We start from the raw sequence: 23,601 nt of genomic DNA on the forward strand, positions 1-23,601 counted from the left end.
GTATAAAATAATTCTAACCTGTCACAAGCTCTCTGACATCTGATTGGTTACATGCCTTTTGGAGGACATATATGATGCGCCTGATTGGGTAATTTATGTCTTGAAGGCGGGACTAAGCACAATGACAGCGCAGGGGGCCTAATTAGGCAATGTGAAATGTACTAAATTATCACTTGCTGACATGAGTTTTAGGGATGAATGACTGATTACAGTTTAGCTACAAGTATATAACACACATCTCACAAAGCTACAGTGCAGGCAGAGTTCGGCAATAGTTGGTTTGATGAGTTTTCTAAACTATCAGCATTGAAGGGTAAAAATAATGTGGTTTTATCAACATATTATTTTAAATAAATCATACCAGCTAGAATCTACAGAATTAGACACAACCAGTCCCTCACGATCACTTGTGCAGAGAAAGGTGGTTTACAATTAAAACACTAACAGTATTGGTTTCCATAACATCACGTCTAAAATTGAGTCAATGAGAATAAATACATTGTCAAAGAGAATTGATCGATTTTCAAAATGCAATGAATTTTCACACTAAAAAACAACAGCATCCTTATTTAAACTAGTGAACAGAATGCAAGGTTTGGAGCAAATTAGTCTTCATCTTTGTATTTAAAATATATATTTTACTCAGCAGTGCACGCACACATTTTGAGTTTATCTGGAACAGAAACGGGAAGAGTCTACTCAGTGCTACAACTTAATGCGCTTTCAGAAGTAAACGAAGGACACGCATATATTTAAAAAGCCACTGATACAAACTGACACACGCTGGGGTGGTAAAGCTGGGAGAGCCCGGAGCCCAGCGGGGAGCTCACACAGGAGCAGAAGTCAGCTGTGAGTGTAGCAGTGTGGGCTCCAGTGTGAGTGCGCTGCCCCGTTTCCACTGGCGGAGCGTCCGGACGCGCCGTGTTCACAGCCGGTTAACTGGCTGCTGCTGGACGCGCCGTGACGTCCGTCCACTGAGGACACGAGTCACTATCAGAGGTAGTGAGTTTGACTGAGACACAGGGAGAGATCAGACACATTGTGTCGGGAGATATAATCTCAAGTGCCGAGTGCGATCACGAAGATGGAGTGAAATCCACGTACAGAAACAATGGCTGATACAGTTAATATCCGAGTGCATTAAACACTGTGATTTCACAGGACCGGTGCAGCGCCTGACTAGTTACAATAAACTGGAGGATAATAATCGCATCAGCAGCCGATGGTATTAATATTGTATGACAGCTGGTGTTCAGGCTGTGTGTTGAATGTGTGCAGGACAATCCAGAGACAGTCAGTGTGAAGACAACACGATTCAGTTAACGTGTCCATTGACAAGATCAATGAATGAATACATTAATACAGCAGATCTGGGTTTCCCTCTAAAACATTAAGGACTGGTTTAATAAATGCGTCCATAAACGCCATGATTGAGACGCACACTTTAGTTCAATATAACCTGCTGTATTGTAGTTGGATGATTCATCGTGAAACGTGTGTATTTTGTTTGAACTGTAACTTGCCCTGGTTAAGGACGTCTGATAAGTACATTATAAATAATACGGAAAAAAGTGTTGTTTGCAGTTACAAATCTGTAGTAAGTAATAAATTAAGGGAGTCACGCTGTGCCGTTTAAAATACATATATACTAGCACAAATTATGACGATAATATTAATACATATTTGCTATTTATTTTATTGTTGCACATGGAAACGTATTCTTGTGGGGACGTGCTTGTCTGAATATAATGTTGTCTCTACATGTTTAGCTCTTCCTGATATCTCTGAACAGAAACGTATATTTATTACGCTGTTTACAATCATGTAAAGCACAAAGAATAAAACAGACACAGAAGTCCTCTCTCGTCAGGCTGTGTCGCCCGTAGTGTTGTTCTCTGACTCTGTTTAAAACGAAACAAACCAACCCACAGTCGCTGCTCCTCCATCACAGGGACGGATTCACAGCTGCCTGGTTTTGCAAAAAAAGCTCTGGGACGCGTCTGAGGACGGCATGGCACGACACGACGCTTAAGCCAGTGGAACCGAGGCATAAGGCAACCTCCTCTACTGAAGCTCTTCCCACACTGGGCGCAGTGGTGGTAGTCCCCAGTGTCTCTAGGGGGTGGGGGGCAGGTGAGGGTGCTCTGGGTGGGCAGGAGGGTCCAGGGCGCTGCTGTCTGCTCTGGGGCAGAAGGCTCTCCGCTCTGATTGAGCAAGACCTCAGCAGGATGAGGTACTCCTGCTTGTGACATCTCTTAACATGCTTGTGTAGGAAGAGCTGGGCAATGAAGGACCTTGAGCACTTGGGGCAGGGAAACACCTGGGCGGGGTGGCTTAATACAGTATAGACACACTGACTGACTGGACATCGTTGTACAGACGCTGCACTGAGAGAGAGAGGAAGAGAGTGAGAGAGCAAGAGTAGGAGGCAGAGAGAAAGCAGAAACCTTCCAGACAGTGTGACAACACCGACAACAGAGCGGAGGGGGACACCGAGAGAGAGACATGGTGTGACAGACTGTGAAAGACACGAGTGAACATTGTGTCAATTGGCAGATGGTCAGAGAACGGAGCTGGTGAGAAGAGAGGAGTGGAGAGACATAAAGAGAGAGGAGAATGAGAAAGACGGACAGTGCTAAAGTGTGCGAGAAGAACGGCTGTGAGAGGGAAGTGGAGGAGGGTGTGGCCATCTGTGAATTGTCTCCTGTTCTCCCACAGGTCATGAGTCACAGATACATATGGGTAGTTGACAAAATGTCATAAAATAATGCATCATATTCATGATGTAAATCATATAGTTGCATTGCATTGAGTCATTTTTAAAAATCTATTACTTTTCTTGTGTGATATAATGACATTACCTGCCAACATAATATAGTTGTTTTCATATTTTTCTTTGGACTCAACCTTTTTTCCCTCTCACTTATAAGCGTCACCCCAAAACTAGAGGTTTAACTGGCTTAACAAACAATTATTTGCTAATGTTTGTTTAAAGATTTACATAACTAAGCAAAAAAGATTGGTATTCATTGAATAACCTGAATGTATCTCTTTCATTATGACTTGAGCTAAAAGCCAGAATACATACTTTTCATTGCGACTTCAAATTAGGTCTTTGCAAACTAGTTTGCACGTTGTCTGTGCTTTAAATCTGGTTAAAAAGCAGCCAGTCATATTTTGTAAACTTTGCAGCACAGTTGGTGGGCTCTGTCTCAAATTATACTGATGATCTTCTTGTAGGTGTAATAAATACAGTCAGGTTTCTGCAGCCAGGTGAATGCATTTCTGTCACCACTTTGCACCTGCCGTTCACCAGATCTCCCCTCCATGAATTTGAATGATTTGGTCGACAGGGTTTGTTAGTACCCTTCATCACAATGTTCAACCTGATATTCAAATAAAGCTGTAAAATTTTATTTATACAGGTTTATATGGCAAGCCATTGTGACATTTAATCCATAATTGTTGATATCAAAAATGCATACTAATTAACATCCGTTGACGTTTAACTTAACCCTTTACACTCCGCTCCATTATTTTCAGAACATTCGCGATCGTATTAATAAATGTATCAAATAAAATATAGAAACTAGAGACCAGGAACTATCAAACGATGTCTGACTCGTGTATGTAGGGTCTTCCTAGCCTGAGCTACGGGCTTGCGAAATTGTCCATTTCTCTTAGTGTACAGGACTAATTTGCATCTGCTTGTGTCAGTTGGCACTTAATTATTGATATCAGCAGTTGTATTTTTGATATCAACAATTGTATTCATGATATCAAAAATGCATACTAATTAACATCAGGTTAAGGATTAAATGTCATAACGACTTGCCATAGGTTTATTATGAGAACATGTCCACTGGTGTGACAGCTGTGTCCTCTGGAGTGACATGAAAATGGTGTCACACCAGTGGACATACCCATCACACCAAAGGAGTTCTCATGATGTTTGGGCATTTTGGGACCTTGTGGTCCATTTGAACTCACTGGACTCTTTTATCATTGGTTTTCTTAGTTTAATGATTAAAAATGGTGTCACACTGATGGACACAGAGGGAAATGTTCGATATTTGGATACATTTTTTAAACAAAACAAAACTCAATCTCTGGCCACACCATATGCTACAGCGATGTTGTCTATACTTCCTGAATGAACCCTCTTCCCTCTTCTCCGTAATGGAGTTCAAGTAAATGCACATTTGCGGACAACACATAATCAATCTGTTATTTAAAAATGAATGAGGTATAGCCTTGAGGAATATCATTCTTCTAAATACACTTCTTTGTTGACATGCCAGTGGACTTTTACAAATTATTCTTAAAATGATAAATGTTTTTCAATTTTGCAGTCATTCATAACACTCACAACAGTGGATATTGATCATGTTTAGTTCAAAATTTCCCCCATAAACATATAGTTTAGATTACATACAAAGCCTTTTACTAGATTAAACCGTTTTAATCAAAATAAAATGAAGTTATCATAGTTTTTTGCTCCATGGAAAGAAAAAACAATACGCCTCATCAAAAGAAAAGAAAGCAATGTGAGAGTCAGAGACCGATAGAGAAGAAAAGAGGGTAAAGGAGGGACTGGATACCTGAGGCTCTGCTCTTCTTGTCCCACAGGTAGTCCCATGTGATGCCCAGCTCCCTGGCGTACTCCTCCCCATACCAGACCAGCAGCTCGCAGCCCACGCCGATGGCCTGGAAGCACCTGTAGTACACCTGCCTGCGGTACTGAAAGGCCACCAGGTTCTGCTCTTCCTCGTTCCGCGTGCAGTTCACAAACCTGAGGGAGTTGGAGAAAGAACCCCAGTTCTTGAACAAACACTGTACGTTAGTACCCAAGCCAAGTGTGAACCACATGTAGACTGACTCATTGCTTCAAAGCAGGTGGACCGAAGTGAGCAAATTTGAAACGACCGCAGTGTGAATTCTGACTTATGCTCTATAACAACACATAAGGCCGCATAAAACAGTTTAGAGCTGACGGGAGTTCCCCTTTAACTTGCCCACACTGCAGTGCAGCTCTGACAGCTCTTACCTCTCTAAACACAAGAAGTTTGTGCTGCTACATTTACATGAGTCTCTATACATTGATGACACTGAACACAGGAGAGTGGCCTGCAGCACACAGAGCTATAGGTCTCACCTCATCCAGTTAAAGTTCGTCTCATCCTGGGCATCAATGTAAACACCTCCTTCTTCTCCCCGTGGATCTGTGGAAACACAGGACGCTGTTAAGTCATTCGCTCCTCCACCACTTATCTTCCTACGACAATAAAAGCCTATTGAAGTCTGGCACTGCAGTCACAGGGCGTTCAGATGCGTTTAAAGACACAGCGATTCCTTCTCCACTAACTGTGCGCCGATTATTTTAAGTGAAACATTTCAGGAATTGCAGATCTGTCTGAAACCATGAAGTATATTGGCCAGTATTATTATATGACAAATGGGTTTAAATCAGTGATAGTATTTGTATTGCATTCTATCTGTTCATCGCAGCACACAGAACCAGTAGTGTAGTGTATAGTTCCTGCTGTTCACAACTTCCGAGGTGTTGTTATTATCAACCTTTTCTTGCATATTTGACTGGGGTCTCCTCTAACTAGACAGCTGGTTAATAAAACAGGCAGGTTATGTGAGCGACCTTAACAAGAGCACAACCACATTAGTCCGGGGCTTCATTTGTGCCGGATCCTGCCAGAACAGGATCCGGGACCTCTTGGGTTTTGAATGTCTGTGCTCCGGTACCTATTTTCGCCGATCAGCTCACGTGGTAAAAAAAAAACTAAAATTGTAACATAAAGAGTAGTTTAAATTATTTTTAACTTATTGCCATAACATTTATATAATGCAAATCATTAACAAGTGGGGATTTGAGTAGATAGCATGCAGGGTTCGAATTACTTGGGGGATTGGGGGTGGGGTGGGGGGGGTCGAAACATGAATATATCGTAACGTTAAATGTGGTCTGTTCCCCGTCACCCCTGCTCTCACAGTTTTTGACCGCCCAGCGCGGTGGGGCTGACACAAAGATGGGCCGCCCATGGGCCTCGAACTCATCCAGGAAGAGGGACTGGCACTCCTCGCAGACTGGCAGAGACACAGGGACAGAGTAGGGTCAGGCTGGGGACACGGGTCACACTGCAGTCCTGCCAGCCAGCTGCTCCTCTGCGAGAGACGGGCTGCGCTGTAGGGCTCACCACACACAGCCGCACTGTCAGAGTCACTCACAGATAGTCGTCGTCCTTCAGGTCGGACTCCTCCGTGTAGCTCAGCTGCTCCCTCCTGCGCGTATGTTGATTGGCTCAGCCTGCTGATGGACACTAGCACAGTGCAGGTGCAGGAGACAGGGCACAACAGGGCACTCGCTTACATCACACAAATATTGCACACTAACACACCACCACCACCACACACTGCAACGCTGCGGACTCCACACCTCGGGGCTACACTTGTTTATATCGGTCATTAATTAAGGCATTGAGCTGGGGGTTGAAGTCATTGACAGAATCCAAATTCACTCCTGTGTCAGACAGTAGAGTGCGGCCGTGGATGGATCCTCCCCCTGCCTGCAAATGTGTCAATTAATTCCCGCCAAGTTTTACTATGGGGGCCAAACAGGCAGTACAGACAGACACACATACACTTTTATTGTTTTACCTCAACAAATGAAATAAAAACTAATTGTTTTGCCTTCCCTGTGGCCACGGGATTTATTGAAGGAGTCTATCTGAGCACAACTCTGCCCATTCTCCACACACACACACACACACAAACAAATAATTATACACGATAAGTGTACAGAATAGAATAATGACAGTTGTCAAACAGTTCACTGTAGAGAATGTGTGTCTGTGTGAGAGAGTGCGTCTGAGAGTGTGTTTGTGTGTGTGTGAGAGAGAGAGAGTGAGTGTGCGTGTGTGTGTGTGTGTGTTTGAGTCTCTCTGGCGCTTCACTAAAAAGCGCGGGAGCTGTACATTTTCCCGCCCAGAGCCACAGGTAAATAAATAGAGAAATGATTATTTACCCTTTTTCCCTTTGTCCCCTTTTTTGTAAGGTGTGACAGAAACCCAACTACCCCTCCCGCTCACACACTTCTCCGCAGTGACAGCACCGGCTCAGTGGCACTTCTTGTCCGGCCGTGGTGGACTGTAACTCGAGGAAGAGCAGTCTTACCTCTAGTGGCGGCTGCCGTCCAACTGTAGTAATATATTAGTTAAACAAAATAAAACGCGAAACAAAACCCTAACTCCTTTTCGAGCCTACCTTTACTGTGAAATCGGATCTGAACATACATAGCTAAATCAAAATGGCCGACACACAAGACAAACGGCAAACAAGTCCAAATCGCAAATCCACAAGAATGGTCCGAGTCCAGAAGAAAGTCGGGTTGTCACACGAGTGGGGTCCAATGCACAGTTGGGGGTCGTGTCCAAAGCAGGGGTCACAAGCCGGTGTATTCATTTATTCTCTGTGATTCACTCTCTCTCGTCCTCCTCTTCCTTTCTCTGGGGGATACTGAGACGTGCTCACAGGGCAGGGTTGCCAGATGCTACTCTGAAATTCCCCCCTGTGGGTAGCCAATTTCCCCCCATTTCCAAACATTTCCCCACATTTTCATAATACCCTTATTAGAGAGGAATTGTATATATTGCCGTATTAATGTATATGGGCCTTAAATGCCACATTAATTCGTATTAGCTTGATAAAATATTGCACATTTTAACTAATGTAACTCTAATAAAAGGCTGTATTAACGATGAATGCTTCTGTCCCAGGAAATGTAACAGTAACAGGCTGCTGACCAGGTGCATTTAATAGTCTTTTTATGTCATCTTGAGAAGGTGTGCATTTAAGTACGAATTTAAAATGATATTCAGTATGAAAGGTGTTAAGTCATGATGCTTAAAGCTAAAGGTGGATTGCACATATATTGTATTTTAAAGTGTGTGCATTTATCCTCTTAATTTTATTTTGAAAGTATAAGATTGATTCAACAGGTGTTTTTATTTATTTATTTAAATGCAGCCAGTTTAAACCAGTACAATGTATGAAGAAAAACAAACCTTGAATATAGTAAGTTCACTTGTTTAAACATTTGAAAAACTATAGTGCGGGGGGAAGAAAACACAAAAATCCATCAGCTCTCATATTTAAATCCCACATATACACCGATCAGCCATAACATTATGACCACTGACAGGTGAAGTGAATAACACTGATAATCTTGTTATCATGGCACCTGTCAGTGGGTGGGATATATTAGGCAGCAAGTGAACATTTTGTCCTCAAAGTTGATGTGTTAGAAGCAGGAAAAATGGGTAAGCGTAAGTATATGGGATTTTCCCCCATTTTCCCTCATTTTCCCCCCCATGGCTTTGGTTTCCCCTCAATAATGGGGGGGATTCCCCCCAATCTGGCAACCATGTCACAGGGTTGCGCGGACTCTTATAAACATAGAAATATAGCAATATTTTACACACCGCCATCTAGTGTGCCAAGGTATTAACTGCATGTGGGCGTTATATTCGTCGCAAACTACGCATGCTTATAAACGGTTATGGCGCCCTTCTCCCCGATCATAAAGGCCCATCACGATACAAACTTGGAGATCAGACCCTTCTGCGCATGTGTGAAACTGGCCGATGAAGAGAAAATGTTGAGAGATATTGCTTTAAATTTAGAAGTCGGTGTCTTAACCGTGGTTTTCTGTCCCGCACCTTATTAGTGAATAATATATTTGCATTTCCTGTTCAGAGTTGATTCAGAGTTAGGCTTGATGTTCTTTTTTTATCAGTAGATGCTGAAAATGTTTTAATTATATCAGTTAATAAAAAGCATTCTGCCAATGGCATTAACTCCTCTGACTTTTTTTTAAAGATCAAAGTCAACTGAAGGATCCAGTAAGTGTTATTTAACTGTAGTGCAGTGTAGGCCATGTATGTAATTGCATGTAGGTTTTTCAGAAAGTTACAAAATACACAACATTATGGCAGCATCTCTGTGCTGGAGGTAAAAATATATATGCTGAAATTGTTATTATTTATTTATTTATTAGCAGATGCCCCAGGGTGTTTCTTTTTTTCCCCCATTAATAACATAATATATGGAGAAGATGAGTTTTTGAGAGACAGCATTTCTATTTTGTCAGTGCAATCATATTCCTTAGCAACTTTTTTAAGGTCTCTAAAATCTGAACAATAAATGTTATTGTCTCAGCACTGTTCCTTTCCTTTGATTACCAAAGAAATACCCTGGCATTGTACTGCAAAAATGTGTAGATTTAATATTCAGTACACCAGCACACTCAGAAAGCTCACACTAAGATTAACTTTGCTGTGTTTATTACTGTGCTGAGGACAAATTCCAGCAAAGGTCTGATATTCGACCATAAGGGGGATTTTGTCTTCACAACAAGAGGGTTTTGGTTCTAGACCCAATGTAACACACACACACACACAAATACAGACAGACACCTGTATGTACGCCTGCACACTGTGTTTATTTTATTAGACTCTTGATCAGACCTCCTGTAAGACATAAATCTAAAATATGATCCAGTTTAAAAGGAATGGTCATTCTCGGACACTTTCAGTCTCTTAAAACACATTGATTTAAAGTTACTGTTCAACCTTATGTAAATATGTCTTTGTTTTGGACTTTGGGTCATGTGGACAAACACACACAACAGTGGACACTTATTTGTTCCAGCATAGAAGAGACATTCCCCTAAATCCAATCTAAAACTGACATCGGCCACCATCCCCCCCCCCTCCCGTTTTCTTTCACAAATGTGTTGATTAGACAGACTTCCTACATTAAAAGGTGTGTGTTCTTCCTCTAGCTTGTTTTAAAATTTTAACATGGGATAGGATTGAGGATGTTGGGTTGCTTTTAACCGGTCCTTGGAGAGGTACTGCTATACTGATTTCCCCTCCTCCTTCCTTGGTTCGATTAGACCTGTGTGTCATTTCCCAGAATGATTACTTCATTTTAGATCTGTTTACTTTGGGGGGGCAGTGTGTGTGCAGGGTCCATAAGCTGCCGGCCGTCCCATATTGGAGCTCACAGTGGACACAAACCCTTGACTGCGAAGATGCTGCGAGGATTAGCGCTGCTGTTGCTCTGTGAGGCGTCTCTCTTCACTGCCGTGACGCCAGTGAAAGGTCAGACTCGCACTGCGTTTTACAGTATCTGACAGCTGCAGCATAGTGAATTCTCTACTATTGCACAGTGGAAGTGAGATTGTTAGTTATGATAGAGGTGGCCGTCGTGATATTAGTAGCAGTACTCCTGTTAAAAATGTCGTAGTTTGTTGTAGAAGTGGTTGTGGTAGTAGTGGTAGCAGAAGTTGGGGTAGAGGTAGTTTAAGTTGTTATTAGTGGTTGTAATAGTTTAAGATGTTGTAGTACTAGTGCGTGTTATAGTATAAATTGCACTAGTACTAGACCTACTAGTAGTAATAGTATAAGGTGTAGTACTGTGGTAATAGTAGTTGTTATAGTAGTAGTAGAAATCTTCTGTATTAGTAGTGATGGTAGTGGTAGCAGTAAAAGAGGGGCAGTAGCTCAGCTCTTCTGAGTCCCTGCGAGCCGCCCTGACCGGTCACACTCTCCTGTGTGCTCTCTCTCCTGTGCGCTCTCTCCTGTCCTCGCGCAGTGTGCGGTCGCCCCCCGGAGGTGGAGAACGCGCAGCTGGAGGACGAGCGGCGGGTATATGAGGCGGGCGAGGAGGTCTTCTACACCTGTCTGCCGGGGTACGCCATTGCCGCGGGCTCCAGGAAGTCCATCTGCACGTTGCAAGGGACCTGGAGCCAGTCCAAGCTGAAATGCAAACGTGGGTTTCCCTCTCTCATGGGCGTAGGTTTAGGGACGGGCGGTGCATCTCAATACAACTTGTTTGTTAAGAAAATGAAAAAAAATACAACACATGCACAATGTATTATTGAGGAAACAACTCCGCCTGACAAAACCTGTTAATTCCACAGCAAAATCCTGCTCCGTTCCCGGACCGCTGGCGAATGGACGGATACGTTTCGCCAGCATCCATTTTAAGAGCACCATCAACTTCACCTGCGATGAAGGGTAAGAACAGGACGACCCTAGATGAGGAAATCTTATGCAGCCGCTGTCAGCCCCGCTAAAGAGCCCGCTGTTTCCCTAAAGCACCACCAGAACTGAACAGCTGAGAAACTGACCTAGCCTTTAAACGGTCTCCTCCTCAGTCATGCCCCCCCTCATATCGTAGACATACAGAGATCAAATCCACTTTCTAAACCACCAAGAACGTCAGGCTCATTTTGGAAGTCCAGCGCCACGACTGGCTTAATGTTGCCAAGCAGTCAACTGAATTAATTTCCATTTGATGTCATCCAACTCATGACATGAGACATGGAGCAGAACCCTCCCATTTCCACTGAGAAATTACCCTAGTTTAATGAGAACCGGTGTTCCTGCTGAGTGAAGCTTGGGACCCCGGTGATGCTCTGTGCAGCAATGTCTTCCAGTGCCCTTCCATTGGATCAGTAGGTCGGCTCGCTTTTGCTTTGCAGGTATGTCCTTCATGGAGAAGAGAGAAGCCATTGCCAGCATGATGGTACATGGAGCCCACCATTGCCCGTCTGTCAAGGTATGATTCTTGCACTGTCTTGTCCTCTCGTCTCCATTGATTTGCTGCTCGTCCTTCTCCCTACCAGTGTAATAGTTCAAGCGTTCGGCAAAGATACAATGCAGAAGATACACTGCTGGTACGGCATGCATCCGGGTGCCGTTGTTTCGTCCGCTGGTTGCTGTGGCTCTTCCAATGACGGGCAGTGCTCTCCTTTTCCTCAGCCGTAACCTGTGGCCTGCCGGGAATACCCCAATATGGAAGGATGATCCACACCAAGATGTTCTCGGACAACACAACGCAGTTTGGAGACACGGTGCGGTACGACTGCTCCCCACCGTACGTCCTGTTCGGGAGCGAGATCGGGACGTGTCAGGCCAACGGGAACTGGACAGAAATGCCAGAGTGCCGGGGTGAGTGTGGGAACTGAGACTGAGCTGTTTTCAACGGGTGTAAAGCTAGTTCTCTCAATTGTTCATAGATAGAAGTGGTGTATGGGACTCTATTCCACATAGTAGACATCAGTTATTCTTGGGGGGGTGTTTCCTAGCACCATAGAAACACTATTCTGTCTCGGTTGTCTCTACTTCCTGCCTGGTTGCCCAGCTACTTATCCTACATCCATTTGAAATCTTTGTTATGCATTCTTTTCTTTCTTTGTCCCTTGCAGTGGTTACCTGCCCCTACCCTCCTAAAATACAGAACGGGTTTATGCAGTTTGCTGTTATGAGAGAGCACGGCTACCAAGAAAGTATAAAGTATGGATGCAATCCAGAGTATTTTCTGGATGGTCCAAGTGAAATCCGCTGCGAGAAAACTGGCAGCTGGTCCGTGCTGCCGGTCTGCAGAGGTGGGTGAGGAGGGACATGGTGTCTGTGTGTTTTAAAGCAGAGGTTTCCAAACCCTGATGCCTGAGAGCCCAGTGTCTTTGGCCAGTGGTTATCAGTTTCATCCTTACCGATAAGGACAAGATTAGAGATGGGGTACAGGATCAGACTGAAACTAAATGATGACTTTTGAGGTGGGTGCTGGAGAAGACTGCACCCCCTCTTGACGGACTGAGCATTTATTTCTTTAACCTTAAACCTGTCCTCTGTTTGTTTATTTTCATTCTCTTTCCAGCATCCTGCATCGTTGGTATTCAAAGGGGGCGGATCTTTTATAACGCCAAAAAAATATGGATTGAAGATCTGCCCCAGAAGAAGGTGCAGCACTCTGATCACGTGGCATTTTACTGCAAAAACAAGGAAAAGAATTGCGGGTACCCTGTCGTGACCCAGTGTTTCGACGGCACTCTGAAAATCCCTGAATGCTTTGAAGGTGCGATGTTCAAGTCCAGTTATATTGTGTTTTGCATGTCTTCTCTCTTGAATGCCTCTGTCCTTCATTTATGATCACTGACTCGATCTTCTCCAGAATCTGATAGTCTCATCAAGTATTAAAATCTATAATTTGGGATTGTATTGTGCCATTTGCATTTGTGTTTTTTTGGTCCTGATATATTTATTTCAGAAGACGCTTTTGTGTAAAACTATTTGCTCGAATAAGTGGAGAGAGAGTTTATAATATTTGTTTTGTTTTGTTTCCAGAACCAAGTGCAATGACGTATAAATTCCAGTCCAAGAAATTACCATCGGAAATACAGATGTGCTGAAGCAGTGAAATCAACATCTTGCAAAAATAATAAATAAAAGAGCGAAACCTGGAACAATAAAGTGTCTTTTCATACTGTGTCACTGCCTCTAATCCCTGTCTTTACAGTTATATATGTGTCCTTCGTTCTTGTAGTCCTTGGAGGGCTATGTATAGAGAGGTGAATTATTTGGTCTCTGTAGCATCAGGGGGGCTGTATTGGACCCCCCCAGATCTGTATTACTGCATCACCATGATATTAACCTCTATATTACTGCTTTACTGATTTCCCCTCCTCCTCCTCCTCCCTTGGCTAGATTGGACCTGGCTGTTTGTATACATTTCCCGGAATGATTACTTTAGATCAGTTTACTTTTTAGCGGAGGGGCAGTTTGAGCTCACAGTGTCCTCAGAGGACACAGACCCCTGACTGCGGAGCTCAACTCGCAGCTCAGAGCAGGAAGATGCTGCGAGGATTAGCTCTGCTGTTGTCCTGCAAGGCGTCTCTGCGTGACTGTGGTGCCAGTGAAAGGTCAGATTCGCACTGCGTTCTATTCTGCAGTATCTGACGGCCACGGCATAGTGAATTCTGTACTATTGCACAGTGGAAGTGGAAGTGGTAACAGTGAGAGGTGACAGGGTGACCGAACCCCTCTGTAAAATCAGTACAGAAACCTGTTTTCAACAGGTGTAAAGCTAGTCTGCTCAATTCTTCATACATAAAAGTGGCATATGGGACTCTATCCCGCACGTTAGACATCAGTACGGATGCAATCAAGATTACACTCTGGATGGTCCAAGTGAAATACACTGAGAAAACTTGCAACTGGTCCGTGCTGCAGGTCTGCAGAGGTGGGTGAGGAGGAAGTGTGAGGTGGACATGCTGTCTGTTTGTTTTAAAGCAGAGGTTTCCAAACCCTGGTGCCTGAGAGCCCAGTGTTAAACATCAGCTTCATCCCTATCAAGGCCAAGAATTGATATGGAGTACAGGATTAGCTGGAAACTAATTGATGACTTTTGAGTTGGGTGTTGGAGAAGACTGATCTAAGCAAGTTCCAGTACCTACTTGAGATGAACTAGGGACTTATTTCTCTCCCTGAACAAGTCAACAGTGTGGAACCTTAAACCTGTTTCTGTTTCTGTTTATATTCATTCTCCTATGAAGATACACTATTTGGAACTGTAGCTGTGTGTGACCAAGGTGGATCCATTTTATTTTGGGCTGAAACATGTCAATGTGCAGAAAAATAAGTAATTCAACCCCAGAGTGCAGGTGGAGCCGTGGTGGCGATAATGCTGTCAGTTGCAAGGCAAGGACGTTTTGTTGATTTCTCTCCCTGACCAAGCCAACAATGTGAAACCTTAAATCTGTCCTAAGTGTTTATCTTCATTCTCCTTCATCCTTCATCATTGGTATTCAAAGGGGGCGAACCAATATTAATTTCAAAAAAATGTGGATAAGTGATCTGCCCCAGAAAATGGTGCAGCATTTTGATCTAGTGAGATTCTATTGCAAAGATGAGTAAAGGAATTGTGAGTACCCTGTTTTCACTCAGTGTTTCGACGGCACTCTGGACCTCCTATTATGCTTTAAAGGTGTGATATTTCAGTCCAGTTTTAATGTGTTTTGCATGTCTTCTCTCTTGAATGTCTGTCTTTCATTGATGATCACTGACAATATCTTCCCCTAATTTATAGCTTAGAATTGTATTGTGTCATATTGTAATGTATTTGTTTTTTTGAGGACTGAAATATTTATTTCTACGCTTTTACGTAAATAAATGAGTGGTGAAAGAGCTTATAATATGTGCTGTTTTGTTTTGTTTCTAGAATCAAGTGTAATACAGTATACATTCCAGTCTAGAACATTACCATCAGAAATAACCATGTGCTTGCTGATGCAGTGAATTCAACATCTTACAACAAAATACAATAAAAGACCAAAACCTGGAACCATAAAGTATATTTTCATAATGTGATAGCCTCCAGGGCCCCCAACATCGCCCCCCCTCACGGCAGCGTGAACTAAGCACCGTCAGCACCCCCCGCCCCCGCAAGTGTGAACATAACACCGTCAGCACCCTCCCCCCCCCCCCCATGGTTGAAGGCCCCCCAAAATAGCCCTGTGCCCCCACTCGGCCACCTCATTCTGGAAATGCCACTGATAGCCTTCTTTGTCCATATTTGATATGGTCTTCTTGCGGTGTGTGAGGCCCATTGTCATTTTAACATTATCACTCTTTCAGATCCCTTCACTTCTCCATTCTCTCTCTCTCTCTCTCACTATATATATATATATATATATATATATATATATATATACACAGACGGGTGACAAAGATTAACTGCATTGATGATTTTGGATCAAAGTCCCTCATTACAAAGTTATTCTGAGTGATCACCTTTATCCTATGGAGAAACATTTCTATCCTGGTGGCAGTGGTCTCTTCCAGGATGACAATGCCCTCATCCACAGGGCACGAGGGCTCACTGAATGGTGTGATGAGTATGAAAATTATGTGAATCATATGCTATGGCCTTCGCAGTCACCAGATCTCAGCTCAATTGAACACCTATGGGAGATCTTGGACCAACATTATACGTTTTATATATATATATATATATACTCAAAACAACACAGATACGTATGGAAAGATGTGTGTTTCAATACCACAAACAGAAAACACAGAAAGAGAAAAAAGTATGTGTTTACGGAATATAGGTAAAGATAATTATAGGGAATGGGCAAAGGTATGATTCTGACTAAGTTTGACAGCGCAGAGTTTAACAGCAGTGTTGATCTGAATGCACTAACACTAGTAGTACTAATGCTGGACTGTATTGAGTGATTATTATTATGAATGCAGCTCTGCGCAGCCGCCGTTACCATGGCATCGGCCGACGCAGGCGCCAGCGGAAGCAGGAAGTGACGTCGTGTGTTGCGCTGGGGACGCGAGTTTGAACCGTTTGTGGGTGAAAAGGATCCGCAAATCCGTGCCTCCGTCGAAGTAATTACCGGTGCTTTTCTCCGCTTTTACTCTTTGTATATGAGCAGTGTGTGTTTATTTCCAGGCAACTCGTATGCCAGCATGTTGCGTCACCGCGCATTACTTTCCAAATGTTACTTTTAATTAGAATCGGGGTTTTGTTGGTGGTTGACGTTACTGTCCTGTCAAATATGAGCTTACCGTGAAGTAGAAATTGATTGTTAACGCCTGGTGTTGTGTCTGTAGGACTGGTGGGTGCGGGTCTTGTCATTAGAAAAGTTAGGCTCTATTGGTTAACTTGTAAACACACGCTTGGCTACATAGGGCTACATCTGCTGTGTGTCATTCTGGGTGGCGTCAGTCTTGGCATTTGTGAAGTTTGGATATAAATCATGGTTAATGTTATGTTAGTTAGCCTATGTCTACATTATGCGTTTTAGACTCTCCCTTGTAAGTGACCATTTAAAGAAACTTGACAGTCGTGCACTGATGTCTGTTTAGTGTGACAGTCCTGTGTTGCATGAAAAGAGCATCGTTTCAGTCCCAAGATCTTGCCCTTTTCTTCGCTCCGATTAAAACGGTGATTTATTAACGGGTTTCTAGTATCTGTGACTCTAAGGGAACCTGTTGAACAGGAAGGAGGAGTGAACTGGCTTTGATCCCTTCCTCTCCCATTCAGGGCGATGTAGCTGATTATTATTATTAGTACGTCCATCAGTGACATCTTCATTGGTTTCAGGGCGGCTACAGTGGCGGCCAAGTGGTTTGATAACTGTGAATAATTACTGACCTTTTATTCATTTATTAAGTTGTTATATCTGTATGAAGTCTCTGTCCAGTGAGACCCATCGTTTAACAAGGAAATGAAACGATATAAACGTCTGACTACAGAGTGTAAACAGAGATTGCTATGGCTAAAAATGAACATTAATATAAATCTGCAGAGAAACAAAATGCAGTACAATATACACCAGTATAGCAAGTGTATAGCTTATCATCTTATATAGAGTGAAGCAGGTTGATCCCCAAAGCATTGAGTGGTTTCAGCTCAGGATGTAAATTGTTACACGGGCAAGCATACAGAAAACCACTTAATCAATTCTGATGCACACCTACAGTCAGTTTCTTTACAGTGTTTACTGAAGGATTATCCATTCGTGCAGTATGTCATGTTGTTTTGCCTCATAGTAAAGACAATGGGAATCTGAAAATGTGCCCATGAGGGGTTTTAAAGTCTCTGAGTAACCGTGCATCCCGGATTAAAAGCCCACCATCATAAGTGCTTCCGCTGAGCAACTTTCTTTCGGTTTTGCATCCTATATTGTATAGCACAGACAACTTTATCCTTAAGTAAGTGATTCGAAAAGGACACCAATAGTTACTGATTATTTGCTTCCTCTCACTGTGTGTGGAAAGTTGAATGTTTGTAGATCTTATACAGTGACCTATATTCCCTCCACTATCAATCTCTTCTCGTTGACTGTTCTGCTTATCATCACAGGCCAAGATGAACAGCCAGGAGGACACATGGGAGAAACTGGACTCTGAATTTGACCACTACCTGGTGGACATGAGACCATATGTCCTGAAACTGCCCCACAAGTCAGGTACACCTGCTACTGCTGCATGAACGACTGCGGCGTCGGGCTAAGCTCAGATACAGACAGTGTGCACTCGTGAAGTTTCATTAAAGTGTGTCTTTGTTTATGTACATATTTTATATTTTGCTGTACTTTTATTGAATGATGGATTCCATTATTATTTAAACAGAACGGCAGCGATGTGCCCTGTGGATCAAGAAGCTGTGTGACCCCTCCGGCTCCGGCTCGGGCATCATGGGAAGGAGGAACCGCAACATGTATGCCAAGCTCCTGCTGCACATGCTGAGGAGGGGGCTGCTGGAGGGTCCCTTCACCCACAGACCGGAGCCCGGGATCCTGAAGACGCTGCCCACGTACATGGTAATTGTGTAACTGTTTCATACTCGTATTGTGCACACAGTAATTCACAGGATACAGGGGAGAACACAAGCACAGTGCTCTTTTAATGCCATGTTGTATGCCAGTGGCTCCCAGCCTCTACCCTGCAGGTTTTTGTTCCAACCAAGCTCTGAATAATTTAATTGAACCCTTAATTTTACTAATTTCCTAAATCAGAGCCTTGTAATTATTTTTAACAATAGGAGGTTTAAGTAAAGTACAATATTATATAAGGAAATTATTATCTTATTAAGGAACCAACTTTATATCAGTTACACAATTTAAAGAGTCAAATGTAAGCAAATTACTTCAATTAAAGGTTCAATTAATTAATTTAGCTCAGTTGGAACAAAAACCAGCAGGGCAGGTGGACCAGGATTTGAGATATGCTATATATACACTGACCTAAAGGATTATTAGGAACACCTGTTCAATTTCTCATTAATGCAATTATCTAACCAACCAATCACATGGCAGTTGCTTCAATGCATTTAGGGGTGTGGTCCTGGTCAAGACAATCTCCTGAACTCCAAACTGAATGTCTGAATGGGAAAGAAAGGTGATTTAAGCAATTTTGAGCGTGGCATGGTTGTTGGTGCCAGACGGGCCGGTCTGAGTATTTCACAATCTGCTCAGTTACTGGGATTTTCACGCACAACCATTTCTAGGGTTTACAAAGAATGGTGTGAAAAGGGAAAAACATCCAGTATGCGGCAGTCCTGTGGGCGAAAATGCCTTGTTGATGTTAGAGGTCAGAGGAGAATGGGCCGACTGATTCAAGCTGATAGAAGAGCAACTTTGACTGAAATAACCACTCGTTACAACCGAGCTATGCAGCAAAGCATTTGTGAAGCCACAACACGTACAACCTTGAGGCGGATGGGCTACAACAGCAGAAGACCCCACCGGGTACCACTCATCTCCACTACAAATAGGAAAAAGAGGCTACAATTTGCACAAGCTCACCAAAATTGGACAGTTGAAGACTGGAAAAATGTTGCCTGGTCTGATGAGTCTCGATTTCTGTTGAGACATTCAGATGGTAGAGTCAGAATTTGGCGTAAACAGAATGAGAACATGGATCCATCATGCCTTGTTACCACTGGGCAGGCTGCTGGTGGTGGTGTAATGGTGTGGGGGATGTTTTCTTGGCACACTTTAGGCCCCTTAGTGCCAATTGGGCATCGTTTAAATGCCACGGCCTACCTGAGCATTGTTTCTGACCATGTCCATCCCCTTATGACCACCATGTACCCATCCTCTGATGGCTAATTCCAGCAGGATAATGCACCATGTCACAAAGGTCGAATCATTTCAAATTGGTTTCTTGAACATGACAATGAGTTGACTGTACTAAACTGGCCCCCACAGTCACCAGATCTCAACCCAATAGAGCATCTTTGGGATGTGGTGGAACGGGAGCTTCGTGCCCTGGATGTGCATCCCACAAATCTCCATCAACTGCAAGATGCTATCCTATCAATATGGGCCAACATTTCTAAAGAATGCTTTCAGCACCTTGTTGAATCAATGCCACGTAGAATTAAGGCAGTTCTGAAGGCGAAAGGGGGTCAAACACAGTATTAGTATGGTGTTCCTAATAATCCTTTAGGTGAGCGTATATATATATACATATATATATATATATACATATATATATATATATATATATATATACATATATACATACCACTGCTGTATATTGACCCCTGACCATATCAGTGTATATCTAGGCAGCGAGGCAAAACAAAGCGCTGCATATATTTGAGTGTATGCTGCACTCTTTCCTTGGCTTGTGTTAATTGAACTAAATCCCTGATAGTCCCAGGCTACAGCGGCGCACAGCTGCGATGCCCCTGAGTGGCCACCTGATGTCAGCATTGCCTTAGCTGTCAGTGCCAGGCCGAGTCGGATTTTAATCACCTTCACTGTGCACTGCTGTCCTGCGGTTTGGTGTCTTCAGTGAGGCGATTTCATTAAACACAACTTCAGCTCCTCCAGATCAAGACCGAAAAGAAAGGGAAAAAAGTGTTGGATGATGGTGAATTTCCCGGGGGACACGTGTTTCTCTTGCCTCATTAGGTTGTAGGCGTTTGTTATGTGGACACTCTGTAGCAAACCCTCTTTTCTTATTTTTCTTCTCCTCCTTCTTCTGCTTCTTCTAACTCGTTGTCGATGGATTGTCGCAGTCAATCTACTTCGACGAGCCTCTGACAGCGCGTGTCTTGGACCAGAGCGCAGGGGGCCTCCCTGACTGGGTGAGCGGAGAGCTTGGGGCCACGGAGGAGAGCTGGACACCCCCCCCTCGGGAGAGATCCCCCTCGCCCACCTCACCCCAGCACACACACAGGTAGATCGCTCGTCACCGCCGTTCCGCACCCCTGTGCCGAGCTTTGAGCCTCGACACCGGGCCCAGTCCAACCCTGAGTCCTTCTGCCACCTGCCCCCTATTGACAGTCTGTGATTCGCGCTCTGTGACTGCACTGTGCTGTATTTTGTTCTTAGAATATATCAAATTTTTTAGAACATATCTATTTATTCATTTTTAAAGGGTGTCTTTTTGGATGGCACAGATGGGCACGTTTTTCACTGCACACACACACAGCATACCAACTACACCCCCCCAGCCTGTGTCCATCTTCGTAGAGCATGTGTGCGTGTGTGTTTTCTTTCCCCGCTGTATTTGTTTACCATTTAGAATAGCACTTTGATTAAACACGTCTTAATTACAGCGTCTTGTGAAACATTCAATTGTGGACTATTAGGCGGCGGCGCTCTCATCTCGCGGGGACCTCGCCTTTGACAGTGTGCCGTGTTCGGGCTTTAATGATGCGCTGGCTGTAATGGATTTGAGTTTCGTAGTAATTAATGAGGAACGGGAGTCAAAGCTCAGCAGCCGTAGAAGAGGATTAGCATTATAAAGAGACGCTCAGAACGCGAGGACTGGATGCTTAAAATTCAGACGGGCATTTCCAAGAAACAAATGACCCTTTTATGCATTATTTAAATCTTCTTTTCATCTCCTCGTATGATCTACTGCTTACTATTATCTACGGGGCATTTTTAGGAAGATGCAATTGCAGCATTTTTTTTTCTTCACTGGGGGGAGATGAAGGGAGTGTATTTATTCGTGTGACTTATTTATTTATTTTAAGGATAAACTCTGAGAGAAGACACTGTGTTGTCTGAGTGTGAGAAACACTGGCCAGCCGGTGGGTGTTTGAGTTGCGTCTCGGTGCTGGTTCTCGCAGTTACGCAGATGTGATTTGTCGGCGGGGGGGGGGGGGGGTATTAACGATTTCAAAACAAAAACAAAAACCACACAATCGGAAGCATCCCCCGAAGGCGGCGTCTGGAAAAAAAAGGAGAAAAGTAATTAAACGACATCAATAAAGGCCCAATTTCAAAACCCCCTTTGAAGTGTGAAGCTGCGGCGCGCGAGTTCTGTAAAGTGACAAACGTCTCCATCTCTGATGTTTACTGACTGAGCGATAAGGAAAGGGGCAGGACTGCGGGGAGAGGATGGGGAGAGGATGCAAAGAGGGACCTGTTTAATTACGGGGTTTTAGTGGGATTGTGTTCTTTAGACAGAGGCGAACGGGAACATCCTCTGAAGTGGTGGAAAATCCTATTAAACGGCCTGTGACGGCTGTTATAGCGCCGCAACACGTGTGTCGATTTCCCCCCGCGTTAACGCCGAAGATAATCAACTCTCAAGGCGAGCTCCATAGAGCCAGAACTATTCTGTCACAAATTATGCCTTGGGAATTTATTAATCGTTTATTAATGTGTGTGTGTGTCTTGCTAGGAATTTCAAATCCATCTCTCTTCCCCTTGCGAAAGCGTTTTAGATGTTCCAGAGGGTATCATTTTTTCTTTGTGCTTTTTAAAGTGTTTGATATATATTTCTACTTCTATTATTATTGTGATGAACCTCTGCCCAAATGGAAATTAACATCCTGAAAATGATTACACTGGATGATTGTATTCAAAGTTCAGTCAGTCGCCAGGCTGCGGACATCGAAAGTTAAACCAGTCTTGTGACCCGGATGAGCAGAAATGACCCACTCTGACCTTGCTGGACCCCCAGAGTGTTCACTGTAATACTTTCTCTGCCTTGAAACTCATTTATCACTCAAGTGATTAATAATTAGGATAGGCGGATATATAATGGCTGAACTTTTTTATTGTTGGAGGAATCCGTGTATATTTAGCTTCAGAGGCTGTTTGTCACAGTCTGAAAGGGACATTTTAAATGGAACCCCCCTGGGTTTTAACCAAGCTTGGGGTGTTGTGTCCCTGTGGTTTAGCACCAGTGGGTAGGTGACAGGATATGAAAAACCTCTTGTCTTCCTGCCCGGAGACAGGGTGCCAGGGTGCAATCGCATGGTCTCTGTACGTCTTTCATTTTCCCCGAGAAGGCCTAGCGCTTGCCGAGGAGGCATCGCTAACAACACGAGCCCGCTGCTATAATCTTCTTGAAAGCATGAGTTTTTTTTTTTTTTAAGTACATCTTAGCTGCGCGGCTTCTCTGTCATGTGCATGATTTGGATTAAATCATTAAAGCTTTCAGATCACAAGGTACAATCTGGAAAGGGAAACTTAAGACCTTTTTACATGTCTCTCTAATTTAGATAAGATTAAAAGCAGAAGAAGGAGAAGGAGAAGAAAGGGGGGAGATAGAAAAGAACAAAAAAAAAAAACCCTATTGCTTCGTTTGCCATCTTCGGTTTGATGTTCCGTGTCCTTTGCTGTCTGTCAGATGGCAAGGACTTGCATTTTCCACAGCCTTGAATCTACTGAGTCATGAGGAACTTGCTTTCATTGCAGTTGCAAAGGAGGAACTTGAAAGACGCCTGGTCCGGGGGGATGCGGGGGATCGTTATTGAATTGAACAGGTCAGAGTCAGAGAGGGTCCTTTGGCTCGCCATGCACTGTAGCCTAGCGATGCTTACAACGCTGTCCTGGACCACTACGGCCTGCGCCGGTGAAGAAACGTCCCTCATTTTCTACAATGTTGGGATGGACTGACCCCGACCAGCTCCTTCCCTTGATCATTTATGTTTCAATTTAGCTGGGCCTGCCTGTTTTTTTTTTGTTGTTGTTGTTGCATGCATTAACTAGGTCTGATACTTGTCTCTGAAGAAAAAAATGACTTTTAAGACTTTTAACAAGTGTGAAAACATTCCATCACAGAGCAAAATGACCAGAGCGAAGTGTTGTCCCTTGCTAGATAGTGCACTTCGGGGTTAAAAGCCATTGTCACGGAGTTGTCCGTTTCGGGCAGCAGCTCCACGACTCCAATGCTGTGTTTGTAGTCCAGCTCAGATCCAACTGGAGGTGTCTGCTGTCACGGCCCTAGAGCGAGAATAACTCTTCAAGCTTTT

At 43.6% G+C, this 23,601-nt stretch overlaps 2 protein-coding genes across 3 annotated transcripts in view; both read left to right on the top strand.

Moving 5' to 3' along the window:
• Positions 1–10,044: 10,044 nt before the first annotated feature.
• On the top strand, positions 10,045–13,349 carry LOC136749748 (beta-2-glycoprotein 1). The gene is made up of 8 exons (XM_066704259.1): positions 10,045–10,175; positions 10,669–10,845; positions 10,997–11,093; positions 11,561–11,637; positions 11,841–12,029; positions 12,287–12,466; positions 12,739–12,936; positions 13,206–13,349. The coding sequence occupies exons 1-8, from the start codon at positions 10,106–10,108 to the stop codon at positions 13,268–13,270; spliced, it is 1,053 nt and encodes a 350-aa protein (XP_066560356.1). The 5' UTR covers positions 10,045–10,105; the 3' UTR covers positions 13,271–13,349.
• A 2,836-nt stretch (positions 13,350–16,185) lies between these two features.
• cep112 (centrosomal protein 112) overlaps positions 16,186–23,601 on the top strand; it is a 119,161-nt gene continuing 111,745 nt past the window's right edge. For both annotated transcript variants that reach the window (XM_066704260.1, XM_066704261.1), the window contains exons 1-4: positions 16,186–16,256; positions 17,737–17,842; positions 18,006–18,196; positions 20,404–20,564. In XM_066704260.1, the coding sequence (XP_066560357.1) occupies positions 17,743–17,842; positions 18,006–18,196; positions 20,404–20,564 (452 nt within the window). In that variant the 5' untranslated portion in view covers positions 16,186–16,256; positions 17,737–17,742. The remainder of the gene's footprint in view (positions 16,257–17,736; positions 17,843–18,005; positions 18,197–20,403; positions 20,565–23,601) is intronic.

Source organism: Amia ocellicauda, chromosome 5 (genome assembly GCF_036373705.1).
Source record: "Amia ocellicauda isolate fAmiCal2 chromosome 5, fAmiCal2.hap1, whole genome shotgun sequence".
Classification (NCBI taxonomy): domain Eukaryota; kingdom Metazoa; phylum Chordata; class Actinopteri; order Amiiformes; family Amiidae; genus Amia; species Amia ocellicauda.